Genomic DNA, 18,301 nt, shown 5'->3' with positions numbered 1-18,301 from the left:
TGCGTAGTCAAAAGGCCTCTCTGTGTTTGTTCTTTCTCAATTCAATCCATTTTTCATGCTGCTCTAGAGAGTTCTTTGTAAATACAAACCTGATCATATCACTCCTCTAAATTCTTAATTGTTTCCCGTTGACCTTTGGGTTAATGTCAGACTCCTTAACATTTACTCCTTTTAGGATATCTATCATCTGGTCCTCTAACTTTCAGTCTGAATTTTGATCTAGCCATATTGAATTTGAGTTCCTGGACTACTCACACCAGTTTTCTCATCCATGATTTTTGCATGTGCTAAGCTCCCTCCCACCCAACCACATAGTTTACTCCTTTCCTTGGATAACCTAACTTATTTTTCAGGCATTAGTTCATATTTACTTCCTCAAAGAGGTCTTCCCTTTCTAAATTAGGATCATAACTCATACGATACGTTCCCCTTGTATCCTATATTTTTCCTTTCATTGTATTCATCAGAATTTTTTACAGGGATTTCTTAATTTCGTTAACATGAGATTTGTGCATTTCACTGTGAGTAAATGATTTCTTAAAGTATTGTTAGGATTCATGTAGAGTGCTCTTTTATGTCTGGCTTTTTTTGCTCAAAATGAAATGTGCTTTCTTATGCCTGGCTTCTTTTGCTCAAAATGATATTTTTGAGATTCCCCCATATTGTTGAGTGTATCAGTTGTTCTTTTTTATTCCTGATGACTATTCCATTTTTGAATGTTCCAAAATCTCTTTATCCATTTTCCTGTTGATGAACCCTTTAGTTTTTATTTTATTCTTCAATTGTTCCTTTTTAAAGCATAAACAAATATGCATATATGTTCCTCTCTCAGCTTCTTCAGTGTGCAAATGCGTGCATGTACAGCACACACACTCAGCTAATCACTCTTTCTTTCACAGAAGATGTCATGTGTTAGAGTGTGGTTTTATTGCAAGATACCTGTGGATTCTTGTGGTTTCTATCTCAATTAGTTCCATGATCTCTCTTGAAATTACACCTAAAATTTATTTGACGTGTATTTCACTTTGTGGAAGTGAATGTGCAGCTGTCGTCAGATTCTTATGAGCCAGTACTTGATTATAATTACTTTTTGAAATGTGTCTTCCTCTTCCTCTTACAGGAGATACTATATCCTTGATACCTTGTACAGAGCCTAGTGTGTTGTTAATAAATATTTATATAATTGATTTAAGATGAAGTGAGATTTTATATGAAAACCCTTAGGATCTGGCAAGTTTGTGAGATCTTTGGGTTGTTTTTAAAAAGTGACTTAGCAATAAATTGTTTATTTTCACTTCTGTGTTTTTCAGCTGTGAGCTAACTATTCAACCTTTTGCAAGAAAATTGATCTGAATCTTTCCCTCATCTCCTTTTTCTTTTTGAGATTCTTATGTAATTTTAGGTGGTACTACTTTGCATCCTTTCAAATCCAGTTAAAATTTATTGAGCACTTAATATTGTGCTTACTGTATTTAATTTAGGATATGAAGATGGAAAATAAACCTAGAATATAACCCAGTGGATTTTTCTTAGTAAAAAATTGCAGTTTTATTCTTGACTATGAAGGACATTATTAGGACAGCTGGCAAAACTTAAAATGAGGTCTGAGGAATAGTTGGTAATAGTGCATCAAGTGTTAATTCTGTGATTTGGAGGGTTGTATTATGGTTTGTAGAAGGTTCTTGTTTCTAGGAAACACACTAAAGTATTCAAGGTTGATTAGTCATCAGCTTGCCAACTTATTCTGAGGTAGTTTAGAGAAAAAAATGTCTTTGTACAGTAATTTAAATTACTAAGTTTTGGTTGTTTCAAAATAAATTAAGGATTATATTTTTTCTTGATTGTAATTGTTGTATATGTTAATTATAGAACTTTTGGAACAATCTTTTGAAAACACTGATTTGTAGTAGTTCTTTACACGTTCACATAACATATTGATTATTTCATACATGTGTGTGTTGGTTTTAACTTAGGATACATTTATCTTCATATCTGGAGATAATGGCCAAATGGATATTTCTTTATAATATAATATTATTGCTTTTTTCCTGATAAATATTTGTATCAATAGTAGAAATTTAGGAAATATTCTTTGAAAAGTAGATTTATTAAGTTCTTAATTAAATTATTCATTTATAATTATGGTTCTGACTTTCTAGTGACTTTCTATTTAGAGTAATGTTCTGCATATATGGATATATGGGGAAGTCGTTCAACAGATTATTAAGGCTTTTCTGGGCAGAGATTTTTTTCTCCCTTTTGTTCTCTTGATTCATTGCTAAAGATGAGTGGTTGCCAGGGGTTGGGGATGCGGCAGATGGGGCAGGTGGCAGGTTGGTGGGCAACGTGAATGGTGTGTGGGCAATAGAAAAGGACAATTTGAGGGAACTTTGTGATGATGGAACTGTTTGGTATAAATTGTAGCGGTGGATACATGAACCAGCACATGTAGAATTCTATACAACTAAAATACACAAACACAGACGTACACAGAAATGAGTACAAGTGAAACTGGAAAAATTTGAATAAGATTGGTGAATTCTAACAATGTCATTACCATATTGTGATATTATACTATATGTGATATTACACTGTAGTTTTGCAAAATGTTATCAGGGAAATTGGGTAAAGTGTACAAGAGATGTCTGTATTATTTCTTAAAACTTCATGTGAATCTACAGTTATCTCAATAAAAATATTACTTAATAAAAAACATGGACATACCAAAAAATGTACTACTCTTGAGAGAGAATTCTGTAAAAGCAAAGCTAAGAATATTGTGCAATAAAAATATTTTTCCATATATTTAAAACAGTTCTTAACCTCTACTTAAAAAGTGTCTATCAGTCAATCTCATGAGTTGCTTACATGAGAAAATCTTCCTGTTATTTTGCTTCTCCCAGGGGTAAGAAATTGATTAATTCTTAATTATAACATGGAGAGATCTTGTGGTTGGAATTTGGAAATGATTTTTTTCTATCAGCAACACAGTTAAAACTAGATCTTTCAGGGAATTGTTTATGAGGAGAATTATAATTTAGTTTGTTGTTTTTAACGTTGTTAGCTATTAGATTAACTTTTTTATTTTTTTTAAAGCAACTTAATCTACTAAAAGCAAAACAGAAGGCCTTGGTGGAACAGATGGAAAAGGAAAAAATACAAAGTAACAAAGGATCATCATATAAACTGCTGGTAGAGCAAGCAAAACTAAAGCAGGCTACTTCAAAGGTATGATCTGTACTTTTTACAGTAATTATCTTAAAAAAGTTACTTTCCTTTTTAGTATTTTAAGTTCTTTGAGTAGTTAAGCAATTTTAATAATGATTAGGTAGCTTAAATGTATGTTATTTTTCTCATCAATAGAAAAATCTATTCTAAATGGTTTTTTAGGGGGGAAGGTAGCTTTAACTCAAGGAAGTACCTGATCAATGTGGACTTACAGTGTTTTTCTAGTGTATTTCTTTTAAAGTGAATTGTGTTACAGTAAATTGAAGATAAAAGACTCAAGGAAATGTAGAGTTTTCCTAATGGGTCCCTTCTAAGTGAACATTAAGTTCAATGATTTGTATATAAAATTTGAAAAATAATTTGATATGTTTATTTATTTATTTTTGCTGAGGAAGATTCACCCTGAGCTAACATCTGTGTCCAGTCTTCCTCTTTTTTTTTTTTAATTTTTGCTTGAGGAACATTAGCCCTGAGCTAACATCTGTGCCAGTGTTCGTCTGTTTTGTTGTGGGTCATCACTACAGCATGGCTGACAAGTGGTATATGTCCGCGCCCAGGAGCCAAACCCGTGAACCCGGGCCACTGATGTGGAGCACACTGAGCTTAACCACTACGGGGCAGGGCCAGCTCCTGTATTTGTTTTTTAATATTGGGGGATAACATTTATATGTAGCAACCAAGTTTGTGTGTTATGTTTCTATAAATAATGAAGTTATGGTTCTTTCATCAGATATTGAAATAACTTGAATTAATACTCTATACTTGAAGTTTTATAGGTTTCTTTACCTTCCACTTTTTGTCAATTATGCTTAGGATCTTTTGGTAACGTTTAAGATATTGGATTTGACCTAATGTAGCCTTTCTGTAGAATTTCACTTTTCTGAAATTTTGTTGTATATCCTATACCTTACTCTAAAATAGGACATTAGGTTTATTGGTCAGTATAGCTTTTAATAATCTTGCTTTTTGAAGCTTACGGTTTACCTAAAAATTTTGTCCTTTAGAAGTATAAGTTTTCTGAGTGAATATTTTCATTTCATAAATAAATTTGTACTGAAAGAATTTTCATTCAATAAACATTGATTTAAATATTGTAAATTTCTGTGTACAGCACTTTAAGGATTTAATTCGGTTACGTCGGACAGCAGAATGGTCCCGTTCTAATTTAGACACAGAAGTTACAACGACAAAAGAAAGTCCAGAGATAGAACCACTTCCATTTACTCTGGCCCATGAACGTTGTATTTCAGTAGTCCAGAAACTTGTCCTGTTTCTCCTTTCCATGGATTTTACATGTCATGCAGATCTGTTATTATTTGTTTGTAAGGTAAGTAAACTAATAAGCATAATTGATAATTATAGACTTAGAGGGTAAGAGAAAGAAGAAAGAATGCAGTTTTTAATTGATTTTTGATTAAGAGAAATAATAGTAATTTTATTGGTTTTCCTTTTATGCAGTTTAGTTTTTTATTGTCCCTTGAAAGATTTAAAAAATATTTTGTCACTTATTTCTCAGGAGACCTGATTTATATTTTAATCTGGTTAAAACTAGATTAATGTAGATTTGAAATGTAGATAGTATGGGTATATCTATCTCCAACCTACTTTTTTTCTATTAATTAAAATAGGAAATATGCAAATAAATGTCAAATTATAGTAATTTTGGGGTTTTAATGCCCTGAAGGCTTCTCTGTAGTGTATTCATTGTTTATAGAAATTATTTCTAACTATTCATCCCAGATTTTTAACCAGATTTTAATATTTGATCCATGAAATTAATTTCTTTTGTGTTCCATGTCAAGCAATTTTTTTAATACCAAAAGCATATCTCATTATTGAAAACTGTTACTCCAATACTTTGTTTTTGGATAAAACATATATAATTGCTATTTAAGTATATGATTTTATGAAATGTATTACAGGTTCTTGCACGCATTGCGAATGCCACGAGGCCAACTATACATCTATGTGAGATTGTGAATGAACCCCAACTGGAAAGACTGCTGTTACTTTTGGTTGGAACTGACTTCAATAGAGGAGATATATCTTGGGGTGGTGCTTGGGCTCAGTATTCCTTAACTTGTATGCTACAGGATATTTTAGCAGGTTAGTCAGGATTTATTTTTCATAGGGTATGTCAAAATTAGCATGTTATTGCTAGACTAATCTTTAAAGGAAACTGTAACCCCCAAAAGTATAAAAGCTCTCTTTAATGTTATAGCAGTAGGAACCATTTAGAATTACTTTTGTATTTATGTTGACAGTTGTGATAAATGTGTCTTTATGGAGGAGTTAGGTTGTTAAAACGTGAAGGGATATTGGAGCTGGTTGGCTTCACCGTTAATACCAGCAGTGGGCTGCTTACTAGTTCTTTGTGTGACCTTGAGGAAGGTACTCTCTGTGCCTCAGTTGTTTTAATCTATAAAACGAGGAAAATAAAAGTATCTTTCTTATAAAGTTGTTTTGATGAATAAGTAAGTTAATATACGTAAAATGATTATAACTCCTTGTTCATATTACACATTTTGTGTTTTCTGCTGGCTACTTATCTTTACCATTTGAAGGTAATGCAGTGGGTTCTAGTATTTCCTTAGGTAGGTAGGAACTCATTTGCCTCAGAATCTTTTATAGTTGGTAGAGCATACATGCTATCAGTTTAGAGGAAAAAATATGCTTTAATATGTTTTGGGTGTCTATTTATAAATTATTAAAGCAGTTAGGACTGTCTCCTTACATACAGGAGAATTGCTGGCTCCAGTAGCTGCAGAAGCCATGGAGGAAGGAACAGTGGGTGAGGATGTAGGTGCAACAGCTGGTGACTCTGATGACTCCCTTCAGCAGTCTTCAGTTCAATTGCTGGAAACTATAGATGAACCTTTGACACATGATATAACAGGTACATTCTTTGAATTATGTTTTATTTAAACATCCTTTAGCTCTTTTTTTAAATGAAAATATATTTAAAATTAAGAATTTTAGTGAAGTATAAAATTAATTTTTATATTTTTCTGTTAGGTCTTTGGCCTTAGTAACCATATTAATTATTTTCCACAAAAATATGTTTTGCTTTGATTCTCTAAATGAATGCTCATTATAATAAACTACTGTCCTTTCGTAATGTCCTAGTTATTTTGATATGGTCTGATTTGGCTATGTTAAAGAAAGTACAGCCTAGAAAACAGTTCAAGATATGCAGTGGTGAAGATAGCAAGGGTAAAAGCTCTTGTTCTTTAAGATCCACTTTTTTTTGGTGTATTTTTTTCTTTTTTCTTTCTTTGTTTTCTTTTCTGCCTTTTTGAAAACTATACATGTATCTTAGCATGCACAGTTCTTCGTGGCATACTCTCTACTTTTCAAGACTGTTTTAATTGCTGTGCTATTATATATGCCAGATGCTGTGGTCATTTCAACCATTTGTGATACCTTAATCTTACATTCTCTCATGATTTTATCCCTTCTACCTGATATTCCTTTATCTGGAATAGACTTCCTCCTCTTGTTTGGATGATGAATTTCTTAATCTACGGTTCACATTAAAGCATGCCGTCCTCCAAGAAGCTTTTTCCATCACCACTAGCAATGTTGAAGACTGCCATTGGTGCTGCCTTACACTTTTGATTATCTCTGATAGCACTTACGTTGTAGTTGTTTCAATTTTTGTAGTGTGTACCTTTACCTCTGAACCTCTGTTAATTTATTGGAGGGTGGAAATTTGATTTATTAATCTTCATTTTCTAGGCAGTCTACAAATGTGTTTTGAATAAGAGGCTGAGAAGGATGGAAAGATAAGGATTGTAAGGCATAGAAAGCCAGTTAAGAATTTGGAGACATCTGAGAGCAAAATAATTTCTAACTCATAATAGAAAAATAACGTGAATAGCAGCAGTCTTTTTTTTTTTTTTGCATGTTTTTTTTAATTTTTATTTTATTTATTTGTTTTTTTCCCCCAAAGCCCCAGTAGATAGTTGTATGTCACAGCTGCACATCCTTCTAGTTGCTGTATGTGGGACACGGCCTCAGCATGGCTGGAGAAGCGGTGCGTCGGTGCGCGCCCGGGATCCGAACCCTGGCCGCCAGCAGCGGAGCGCGCGCACTTAACCGCTAAGCCACGGGGCCGGCCCAGCAGCAGTCTTATAACTTAAATTTTCTTTGCTTTTCACTTTAATACTGGGTATCATTTCCTGATATATAGGATGTAACATAATGAAGTACATATTGGAGGTAACAAAATTAATATTATTATTCATTCTAGAAATGGTTAATGATTATTTTTAATAGCAAAGTTTATGTAACTTGATTCAACAAGGGCTGATCCTGTGGTCTTTTTCTCTGGGAAATCAAATATTGCACTGGTATTTCTAATTGTGTGTTATATAGTGATATAATTGCATACTTACTAATGCTTAATTGTCAGGTATAAAAATTTAGAGATTTTAATATCAGTATAAACAAACATGTTACATACAAGTAAAATAACTTTTTCTGTAATTAAAAGCAATATATTGGTTAAATTTTATGTTATATATTCCACCAATAAAATCACTTTCAATTATTTGAAGGTGCACCTCCTCTTTCCTCTTTGGAAAAAGATAAAGAGATTGATCTTGAGCTACTTCAAGATCTAATGGAAGTTGACATTGATCCTTTAGATATTGATTTGGAAAAGGATCCTCTTGCAGCCAAAGTTTTTAAGGTATGATACACTAGAGTATTCTTTGCAATTAAAATCTTTCATCTTATAGTTTTGGTTTATTACTTAAAAGAGGAAAGTATATGTATTTATCATCAAATGGAACCCATTATTCAGTGTACTTGAAATATATTAAATTGCTATGAGTACTGTAGTAGTTTTTTTATAATACCAATGAAATAGTATAAGGAAAACATACCATTTTATTAATATAGCCACTAATATTATTTTATATGTTAGTAAGAACCGCTGATAAGTATGGGGAAGTAAAGTTATGGATTATGAACATTTAAGTAGAATTTAAACTCACCCAAGCCAAGTTCATTGCAGATTCTACTTGTGTCTTAGCCTCAACTTTTTCTAAAGGAGATATACCCCTAATACTTTATATTGGTTCTTTTTGTGTGTAAGAGATTTTATTAAGGAAGCCAGTTATCTCTCAGGTTTTAAATAAATAAGGTATTTTTAGATTTTCATATAAAATGAAGAGAATATTACTGAGCCATTCCTACAAATCATTAAGATTTGGGAATTTAAAGGGTGGGGAGAATGTTTATTTTGTAGCCTTGTTTTGAGTTTGAGATAAGGTAAATAATATGTCACTCTTAGTGAAGAGGCAAAAATAAACCTCAGTTTATTTCTGTTCTTTTAAGCCAATAAGCAGCACGTGGTATGACTATTGGGGTGCTGATTATGGCACCTACAATTACAATCCTTACATTGGAGGTCTTGGAATTCCTGTAGCAAAGCCACCAGCAAATACAGAGAAGAATGGATCGCAGACAGTTAGTGTTTCAGTGTCTCAGGGTAAGTGTGTGTTTATATTTTAAGGCATATGCTATTCTTAAATCCTAAATTTCTGTATACTTTTTCCCTTGAGAAATCAAGCCTGAGTATATGCTGAGAGGGTTTAGTATCACAGGTATGCCGTGAGAGTGACATTCAGAGCTGTATGTTTCTCTGTCAGACAGTTTGGAGGAGCTTCCATTTATGGTCCCTCTTTTGTTTCTCAAAATAACACCTAGCAAAATATATTCATGAGTTATATGGATTTGCCAGTGATTTTAATTAATTGTGCTTTCGTTTATTTTTTTATTCTTATAATAGACTTGTATTTTATTTGTAAACGAATGAAACCACGTTGAATATTATTTTTGCTCTCTTGTAGTCATGTAGAATATATCTGACTTTTTTTTTAATAAAATCTTTTCTTAAGTTTTGAAACAATCATACATTTACCGAAAAGTTGCAAGTGTAATACACGGAAGGTTTGTTATTCTGACCCATTTGGGAGTAAGATGCTAATCTCATGTTATTTTTGTTTTGTTTTATTTGCTTTAAAGGACATTCTTCTACATAAACACATTAAGAGGAAGCACATTCCATCCAAATTAGGAAATTAACATTAGTACTAACATTCAGACCCCATTCAAATTTCAGCAGTTGTGTCTAATGTCCTTTATGCAAAAGGATCCAGTGCAAAATCCTGCATTGCATTTAGTTGTCGTGTTTCTTCAATCTTATTCTGCCTGCCACAGTTCCTCAGAGTTAACTTTCATGACCTTGATGCTTCTGAAGATTGCAGGCCAGTTATTTTATAGAATGGTCCTCAATTTATGGGTTTGTATGCTATTTCCTCGTGATTAGACTGTAGTCCTGTATCTTTGGCAGAAATGTCACAAAAGTGTAATACTCAGGTTTTCTTATGACATCTTTTTAGGTGGCTCATGATTTTAATTTTTCCCACTACTGGTGGTTTTAATTTAAATTACCTGATTAAGGAGGTGCCTGCCAGTCTTCCCCATTGTAAAGTTAGTCTTTTCCCCTTTGTAAAAAAATTTTTTGGGGGTGGGGTGGCAGAGTAGTACTTGGAAACTGTTCTTTTTTAAAAAAATTTATTATTCATTTAGTTTTGAATAGACCCATGGTTTTCTGTTTTATTCAGTGGGTTATAATTTGTCATCATTAATTTGTTGGTTTGTTAGTTTTTACTGGGAAAATATGAATAACATAAAATTTATCATTTTAGCCATTTTTAAATATATAGTTCCATGGCATTCAGTATATTCACAGTTGTCATTATTTATTTTGATTTTCAAATTGACCTGGATTTGACCAGTGCGATCTCCTTTAAGCTGGTCTTTTTGACATTTCCTCATCTTTCTTTGAGTACTTCCTTGTTTTCTGGTACAACAAGACAACCCAGGCTCTTCATTTGCTGTCCCTTCCCCAGACTGAGAATTAGCCACTTCAGCAAGGAGGAGAAGGGTATTTCAAAACCTTTTGTTGGAGAAATGTAATTAAGAAACCAAGATCTTGGTGCTAGATATACTTATTGCTGTTTTGGTGGCTGTTTCCATGCCCTGTTGGTGGACACATTTAGAGAGAGAAAGAGAGAGAGAGAACTGTGTGTGTGTGTGTACACACATTTGTGTCTATATTTATATCTGTCAGTCTGTCTATCAGTCTATCTGTAAAGAATGCCATGAGTTCACATTGATCCGTCACTTAATCTGAGTGTAATCTAACTCCATAGGCTTCATTTTAGTTTTCTCCTTTTCCATATTTATATATCTTTTCTCTGATGGTGAGGAGCCTGGTTCTCATTATCCTTAATTTTTTTGCTTCTGTTATCATTACTTCACTTATTGGATCCACCTCTGTCTGTATATCCACTCTCCCATCTCTAGCCTGCTTTGCACAGATGCTGTTACCTACTGTGGCTCTGATACCACATGCTTGTTCTTATGTGAGGATACATTCTTCGCCCTATTTTGGGTTTGGATGTCAACATTTTATTATAGGAAGTAGGACATGAATAATAATTAGCAAATAGTTTTTTTTTTTTTCTTTTAATTGCTTTCTGTAGCCCTAGATGCTCGCCTAGAAGTTGGACTTGAACAACAAGCAGAACTTATGTTGAAAATGATGTCTACCCTGGAAGCAGATTCCATTTTACAGGCATTAACAAATACATCTCCTACATGTAAGTAAAAAAATCACCATTCTTTGTGTATTGCAATGAATAATTTATCTCTTGATTATTTTCAGGTGCACTCAGCATGGACAGATTTTTAAATTCCATGTCTGGTGTGAGTCTGAGTGGGCTAGGTATATATAACCTCTCCCTTGCTAAGTTCGTAGCAAGTTGAGAAATAAGACAAAGATTAACAAATCAGGAGAGTGGAGGGGGAACAAAATACCTCCATGTAGTGCTCTTAAGTTCAGTCCAAACACCTGAGTCATGTTTTTGTTACTGTGGTATTGTGACGGTAATGAAATTCCTAGCGAAGTTCATTGCATTATATCCAAATTGATGATAAAGTGGGTTTTTTAGTAGTAACATCTTTATCATCTTTAAAGACTATAATAGAAACCTAGGTAAGGGTGACAGCCAGATGGGCCTAATTGAACTGCAGAATTGAGAGGATTTACTACTTAATTATCTATAGCAAAGAAAGGCAACTTTTTATAATACAGGACCAGATGGTAAATATTTTAGGCTTCCTGGGCCATAGTGTGTATGTTGGGACTACACAACTCTGACTTTGTAGCAGTAAAGCAGCCATAGACAATACATATATGAATGGGCTTGGCTGTTAGAGAAACCATGTTATAGACTCAGGCAACCTGCCAGATTTGGCCATCAGGCTATAGTTTGCTGAACCTTAATGTACAGTGCTAGTGCTAGACTTGGGTGGATTTCCTCCTGTCGGGTGAGTACAGTTAAGATGATCTGTCTCTCAAAGACAAAGATTGAGGAGCTGTGCTGAGGAGGTGGCGATGTTTTTATTTTTCTTAGGCCTACGAATCACTTCACCTTCTCTGGGGCATGGTGAGTAAAAGAGTAGATACTAGTTAGAACCTAGGAAGAGCATTATGTCTTTCTTCTCATGTTAAGGAGAGTTCACAATCCATTTCAGTAGAGAAATTTGGGTTTTTAGATCTTCCTATGTTAAATTGAATTTTTTTGGGTTTGCAATCTTTATTTATTTCTTGCCTTAGAAGGTATAGGAAAAAGGAGAAAAACAGAAAAAATGGTCTAGTGTCCTATAATCTTAGTATTACACTACTTATTATTACACTAAATTACACTAATATTGTTGTATCTTATTGCCTGTGTAATATGGTATGTAATATGTAATATCTCTCTGTGATCTCAGACAACCCAATGCTGCCCCAAATAGCCCTTTTCTTTGTTAGACATTTCTTGTTTAAGACAATTTATTAGAAGATCCTTTTGTAATTTGTATCTATTTCTCTTAATATATTCTTTCTTTTGCTTATTGTCCTGCACAGAACTCTGTCTTCCTTTTAATATAATAACTTTCTAAATATAATGAGAAACCTCTCTTAAGAGGCCCTGTACATCTCTGTTTCCCATGAATATATACTCATTTAGTTAGCTTGGTGTGTGACCTGGGCATCGGAATTTTTTAATGCTTCCCAGGTAATTTTAATCTGCTGTCAAGGTTAAGAATCAATGGACTAGAGTCTAGATTATTCTAGAAGTACTTTCTCAAGAATTAGTCAAGATTCGTCTTTTTCTCCCTTTTCTTTTCCTGTTTTATTAATTAGGAAAAAAATTGAAAATAAAAATTACTAGAGAGTAAGAGTCTTTTCTCTTGGTGGACAGCTCCTGTGAATTTGAGAGCTTTTCTCTTTGGTAGTTGTGTTTTTGACTTTCAAGTAATGTAAAAACAAGTTTTCAAATAATAAAATGATCAACCACTTTAAAGAATTCAATATTAATTCTTTTAAAAAAAGATCTTTACTTACCTATAGATATTAATAGCTAGTTAACGTTTCTCCTGATACTTTGTGTATAAAATAATAATTGTGTTTAATTTTCAGTATCACAGTCTCCCACTGGAACAGATGATTCACTTCTAGGGGGTTTACAAGCAGCGAACCAACCCAACCAGCTTATTATACAGTTATCATCTGTCCCAATGTTAAATGTTTGTTTCAACAAACTTTTTTCCATGCTTCAAGTCCATCATGTTCAGGTATGACTTCAGGAGAAATGGTGTATTTTTAGACATTGCTAGCCTAATAAAAGATGAAAATAACTAGGAAGATCATTCTCAACTTTACAGGGATGATTTCTTTATCATACTCAGATGGAAAAATATTGGAGATACTTTGATAACCACAGTTCCTCAGTGATAGGTCATTTATAACTTTTATGATTTTTAAGCTTTACTGCTTTAGTTTCAACTATATATTTTACATACAACTGTATTTAAAGACTTGAATCACCTCTTGTAACTTAGAAAAACATTTGTATTAGATAAATTGTAAATTTTAATTCAGTTAAATTTTGTTTCATCAGGAATTTTAGGATGTGTTTGCTTGTCAACTGAATTGAAGTTATTAAAGTTATTAAAACCAGAAGTATTTAATAGAACAATTATTTACTCATAAGGATTCATACATAAGATTCTTGTTTAAATGATATTTCATAATATAATAGGTACTTTTTTTCTTGTCAATTTTCATTCTTTTTCAGTTGGAATCACTTCTCCAATTGTGGCTCACATTGAGCCTGAATTCTAGTTCATCTGGAAACAAAGAGAATGGAGCAGACATTTTTTTGTATAATGCTAATCGAATACCTGTCATTTCATTAAATCAGGGTAAGATTTATGAGGAAGAAAATTATTAACATAGCATAAATAATAATTTTAAAAGGTCATGATTAGGTTAATATATACATAATCTTTGTTATTGGGGTTATAATGTTTTAGTGAAAAAACAATTTATACACTGACTTAATTAGCAGGAAAGAGAAGAGAAAACTCTTATTCTCTGGTCTGTATTATCTTATGCCTGTGTGCAACTAAAATTTACAACGTTTTGTTAATTTTTATGCTGTATTTCCTTTAAATATTGTCTTGTTCATAGGCTGTTCTGTTGCAGCTGGTGTTGCAATTAATTAAAAGAGTGAAATTAACTTCTGGGGGAATTGGTAAATTGGAGAAGGATCTCAATTTCCTATAAAAGTTGTATTAGTTGATTTTTTTCTTGGCAAGTGCAAGAATATGTGGGAATAGTGGGACTCGAATAATATCCTTCAACAGGAATAGAACTAATGTTCAGCTTTGGCTACAGGAATTTATCTTAGTTATATTGTAAGAGAAGTGAAAACGATCACCTGTTTCTGGTGCTTTCTCCCTAGAGAGGCATATCCTATATCTTGCACGCTTCTCACATGGCTTGTCTTGCAGTCTTAGTGACAGCCACACTTGTTCATGGTCCCACTTACATCTGCATTGTCTCAGCAAGAGCCAGCCCTGCTTTAATGAATAGGTTTCCATCTTATCCACTGTATTAATACTTATTATTATAAATTTTACTCCCATCACTATTTTTAACTTTATTATAAAGACATTAAACATAAAGAAGAGTAGACAGAAGAGTAAAAAATAATTATTCGTTACTGTCATCAGATGTCTAGTCAGTATTCAAATTTCTAGTTGTCTCAAATGTTACAAAATGTGTTTATTTGAAATGTTTACTGAAATAAGTCTACACATTTAAGTTAATTGTGTTTCTTAAATCCCTCAATCTGTGAAGATTCCCTCCATGTCTTTTTTATCCCCCTGCAAAGTCATTTGTCAAAGAAGTTTAGTTGTTTGTCTTCCAGGATTCCCAGGATCCTGATTTTAGTGATTGTATCTCCATGATGTCCTCTGTATTTCTTGTAAATTAGTAGTTAGACCTGGAGCTTAATCTGATTTCTTTTTTAAAAGGCAATTTCATAGGTTGTCTCTCTTTTGATGATGTTAACAGGTACCACTAATGGTTAATGCATAGGCTCATTAAAAGTTCACTAGATGTTTCAAAATTAAGATCGTCTATTTCTGTCATTCCTTCTTCGTTTATTAGCTGAAACACTTCCATAAAGAGAAACTTCCTTTCATGTGCTGCTATGTCGCCCTCTGGTGGTACAGTTTGTATAATAGAGGCAGGAAAACTGCTATAAATTTTTTGTTTTTTGAAAGTAGTTTTAAAATGAATTGATTCACAAGAAGTCTACATTCATAATCAATTAGTGTCTTTAATAAATATCTGTATAAGTTCATGGATTTAAAAATATTTCTTATGTTTCTATTACAATTCTTTTGCTTATTGATGCTGGAGTTCTGCCATTTGTGGCCAGTAAGATGCTCCATTTTTAAGGGTTTTTTGGTTTTGTTTATTTAGAGGTACCTGACTATTTTTATTAGCTTTTAGTATGATAGGTGTTCCAGACTCTTTATACTTCCTGCCTAACATCTGGAATCAGCCATTTTTAAAGGAAGTTTTAAGGACACAGTCTGGGCACTGTATTATGTTTGTGCATTTTTTTTGTGTGTGTGAGGAAGATCAGCCCTGAGCTAATATCCATGCCAATCCTCCTCTTCTTGCCAAGGAAGACCGGCTCTGAGCCAACATCTATTGCCAATCCTCCTCCTCCTCTTTTTTTTTTTTTTTTTTTTTCCCTCCCAAAGCCCAAGTAGATAGTTGCATGTCATAGTTGCACATACTTCTAGTTGCTGTACGTGGGACGCGGCCGCAGCATGGCCGGAGAAGCGGCGTGTCAGTGCGCGCCAGGGATCCGAACCCGGGCCGCCAATAGTGGAGTACGTGCACCCAACCGCTAAGCCATGGAGCCCGCCCCTGTTTGTGTATTTTGAATAACTTTTTTGGCTATTCCAGCTGCCACAGGTGCTTCTTATCTGGGCCTTGCAAGTGACCTAATTGTTTTTTCAGTTTGTGCTTTTGTTGTGAAGTTGCATTGGTTTTGAATGGTGTACCCCATCCCTGTTTTTCCAGGATGCCTTATTATTTTCAATTTTTGGTTTTGCTCAATGTAAAACACAAATTGTGTTGCAGTAGCAATGCCTGTAGTTTGGAAAGGACAACAAATTTATAGTGATAACATGTTATTTTTTGTGTCATGGGCTGAGCTTTAAACTTAGCCATAATATGTTACTGACTATTAATGCTTTAGTTACATTTAATGAGGAACTCTTTTCATTTGTATGTTTTGAGGATACTAAGTAGTGAGTTGATTTAAAGAAATAATGTCATATTTTTGAATTAGTTTTATTTTGTTTTTAATTCTTAGTAAACATTTGCTTTTTCTGAGTAAAAATTTTTGCTTTTTCTCTTTTTTACATAGCATCAATAACTAGCTTTCTCACAGTGTTAGCTTGGTATCCCAATACTTTGCTCCGGACGTGGTGCCTTGTGCTTCATAGTCTAACGCTCATGACAAACATGCCGCTTAATCGTAAGTTCGAAAATTTATTCCTCTAAATCTCTGACATAGACTTTATTATTCTTGCTATCAAATTCTTAATAAAGATTTTTCCAATAATTAATATAGTTGTGAAAATGATTGAATTCCTTTTATGAATATGTCTCTTCTGAATTTGTTCTTGTGTTACTTATCCTTTGTGTTTCTTTACTTTGGTAGTATAAATACTCTGATATATCTATCAAGTTCAAATCATATTTTTACCATCTGAAAACTGGTTATTAAAATAAAATTGATTACTTTTAGAGTACAAAATCAAATCTTTAATGTCAGTCTATGTTTTATGGTGGTTATTTATTATTTTTAAAGTACTTTTGCACTTAAAATGATTTATTATAATATTCATGAACATATATGACTAGATTCCTCAGGTTTTGTTTTTCACATCTGAATCCTATATTCACTGAACATAATTGTTTTTTCTCAGTTTCTAATGTCCTATTAAGTTTCCTACTTTCCTCACCCCCCCAGCCCCTTTTTCCCATTTAAGTTAAGATGGTAAAATAATCTCTGAACCTTCTTAGAAAGGAACTTTTATTGCTTTCTGTATCCCAAAGTCATGAAGATACTCTCCTACATTTTCTTCTATAGTGCTTATTAGTTTTACTTTTCATGATTAGTTCTAGGTTTTATCTGGGATTCTTGAGGTTGTTGTGAGGTGTAGGGATCAAAGTTCATATTAGAGAGCAAGGGCTAGCCGTTTGTGAATTGAAATCTTCATTGCATCCGTAGATTGTGACAACGGGTGGGTGGATTTCATCCCCATTCTTTTGGGCTTAATTTCATTAAATAGAAAGCTCTGTCACATTGATAAAGATATTACTTTAGATCATTGCTTAGCATAAAATGCTATTCCATTTTTTCATGTGGAATATATTTTCTTAATAGGGGATCAGAAGCATCATTATCTCATACTGAAGATAGATTGAACTCAAAGGATATTTTATTCAGTTTAGAAAACTGGTGTGTTGCTTGTATTTCACTTAACAGTGTACAACCTTGGTACACGCAAAAATGAATAGTTTTTGCCTCAATTTATTTTGGAAAACTGGGTTAAAATTTACCTGAAAGGTAGATCTCAGACTATTTCTGGAAAGGAGAGAGAATTGCTAAGAATAGGCTCACCAAAAGGACAGTAAGCATTTAGCCATTTCTTTTCCACTTGACTGTAAACTGAATAAGATGCACATTAACCTAGGTATTTTTCACAGTCAGAGGAGGAGAGGCAGGAGATCTGCATAGATGAAGAGAATGAGTCCAACCCAGTTAATGCAGTAGAGATTCAGATCATTTGAATAAACTGTAACTCCCATAAATGTGTTTTCCTTGAAACTAAAAAATGTTTTAAATATTGCATTTCCATTGTTTCAGGATCTATTTGTTAAGAATGTTTTTTTTTTAAATGTTTTATAGCTGGTTCCAGCAGTGCCATTGGAACTCAGGAGAGTACTGCCCATCTATTGGTTTCAGATCCAAACCTCATTCATGTTTTAGTGAAATTCCTTTCTGGCACCAGTCCACATGGAACAAATCAACATAGTCCGCAGGTAATATGACTTTTGAAAACCAGTGATAGGCCTAGACTATACAATAAACGTATTTGTAAAGAAAAACTTTAATGTACCTAAATATGTAAAATTTTTATTGCTGAAGTAATAAATGATAGCCTTTTATGTATAATGTAATAAAATGTTTTGAATTATTTATAATAATAACTATACTGAAACTGAATTATAGCTGGTCGTAAGTTTTCTCTTGGATCTTTATTGGATATTTATGAAAATATGTATTTTTGGCATTAATTTCGTATAATTTAAGAAACATTCTGAATAAATACTTACCTGAAAGTCAGGGAAGCGTTTCAAAAATTTTGAAATTACGAAAGTTTTTAAAAATAATGTGTCTTGTTTAATGACCTCTGCTGTTGAGATTGACAATTCACCTAACTTAATCATATTATAATATTAAATATTTTATTTAACAAAAAATAATAAGATGTATCAGAGCTTGTAAACATTTTTAGTCGTAGTACAGATTTCCTTTATATCAGTTTTAATTTCTTGTTATATTGTACT

The 18,301-nt window shown here is 33.0% G+C and overlaps 1 protein-coding gene across 12 annotated transcripts in view; it reads left to right on the top strand.

The window, feature by feature from the left end:
* BIRC6 (baculoviral IAP repeat containing 6) overlaps positions 1–18,301 on the top strand; it is a 236,286-nt gene that overhangs the window by 102,913 nt on the left and 115,072 nt on the right. For all 12 annotated transcript variants that reach the window (XR_001389958.2, XM_087436940.1, XM_087436939.1 and 9 more), the window contains 11 exons: positions 3,097–3,228; positions 4,340–4,555; positions 5,151–5,334; positions 5,969–6,124; positions 7,788–7,921; positions 8,572–8,725; positions 10,788–10,904; positions 12,773–12,927; positions 13,431–13,557; positions 16,089–16,199; positions 17,640–17,773. Coding sequence is in view for 11 of the 12 variants with exons in the window: in XM_087436940.1 (XP_087293066.1) it covers positions 3,097–3,228; positions 4,340–4,555; positions 5,151–5,334; positions 5,969–6,124; positions 7,788–7,921; positions 8,572–8,725; positions 10,788–10,904; positions 12,773–12,927; positions 13,431–13,557; positions 16,089–16,199; positions 17,640–17,773 (1,620 nt within the window). In the remaining variant the exon portion in view is untranslated. The remainder of the gene's footprint in view (positions 1–3,096; positions 3,229–4,339; positions 4,556–5,150; positions 5,335–5,968; positions 6,125–7,787; positions 7,922–8,571; positions 8,726–10,787; positions 10,905–12,772; positions 12,928–13,430; positions 13,558–16,088; positions 16,200–17,639; positions 17,774–18,301) is intronic.

Source organism: Ceratotherium simum, chromosome 11 (genome assembly GCF_057802395.1).
Source record: "Ceratotherium simum simum isolate JZ-2026a chromosome 11, ASM5780239v1, whole genome shotgun sequence".
NCBI classification, from domain to species: Eukaryota; Metazoa; Chordata; class Mammalia; order Perissodactyla; family Rhinocerotidae; genus Ceratotherium; species Ceratotherium simum.
Note: the sequence above shows the minus strand (reverse complement) of the source record. Positions and strands in the feature narration are given on the sequence as shown.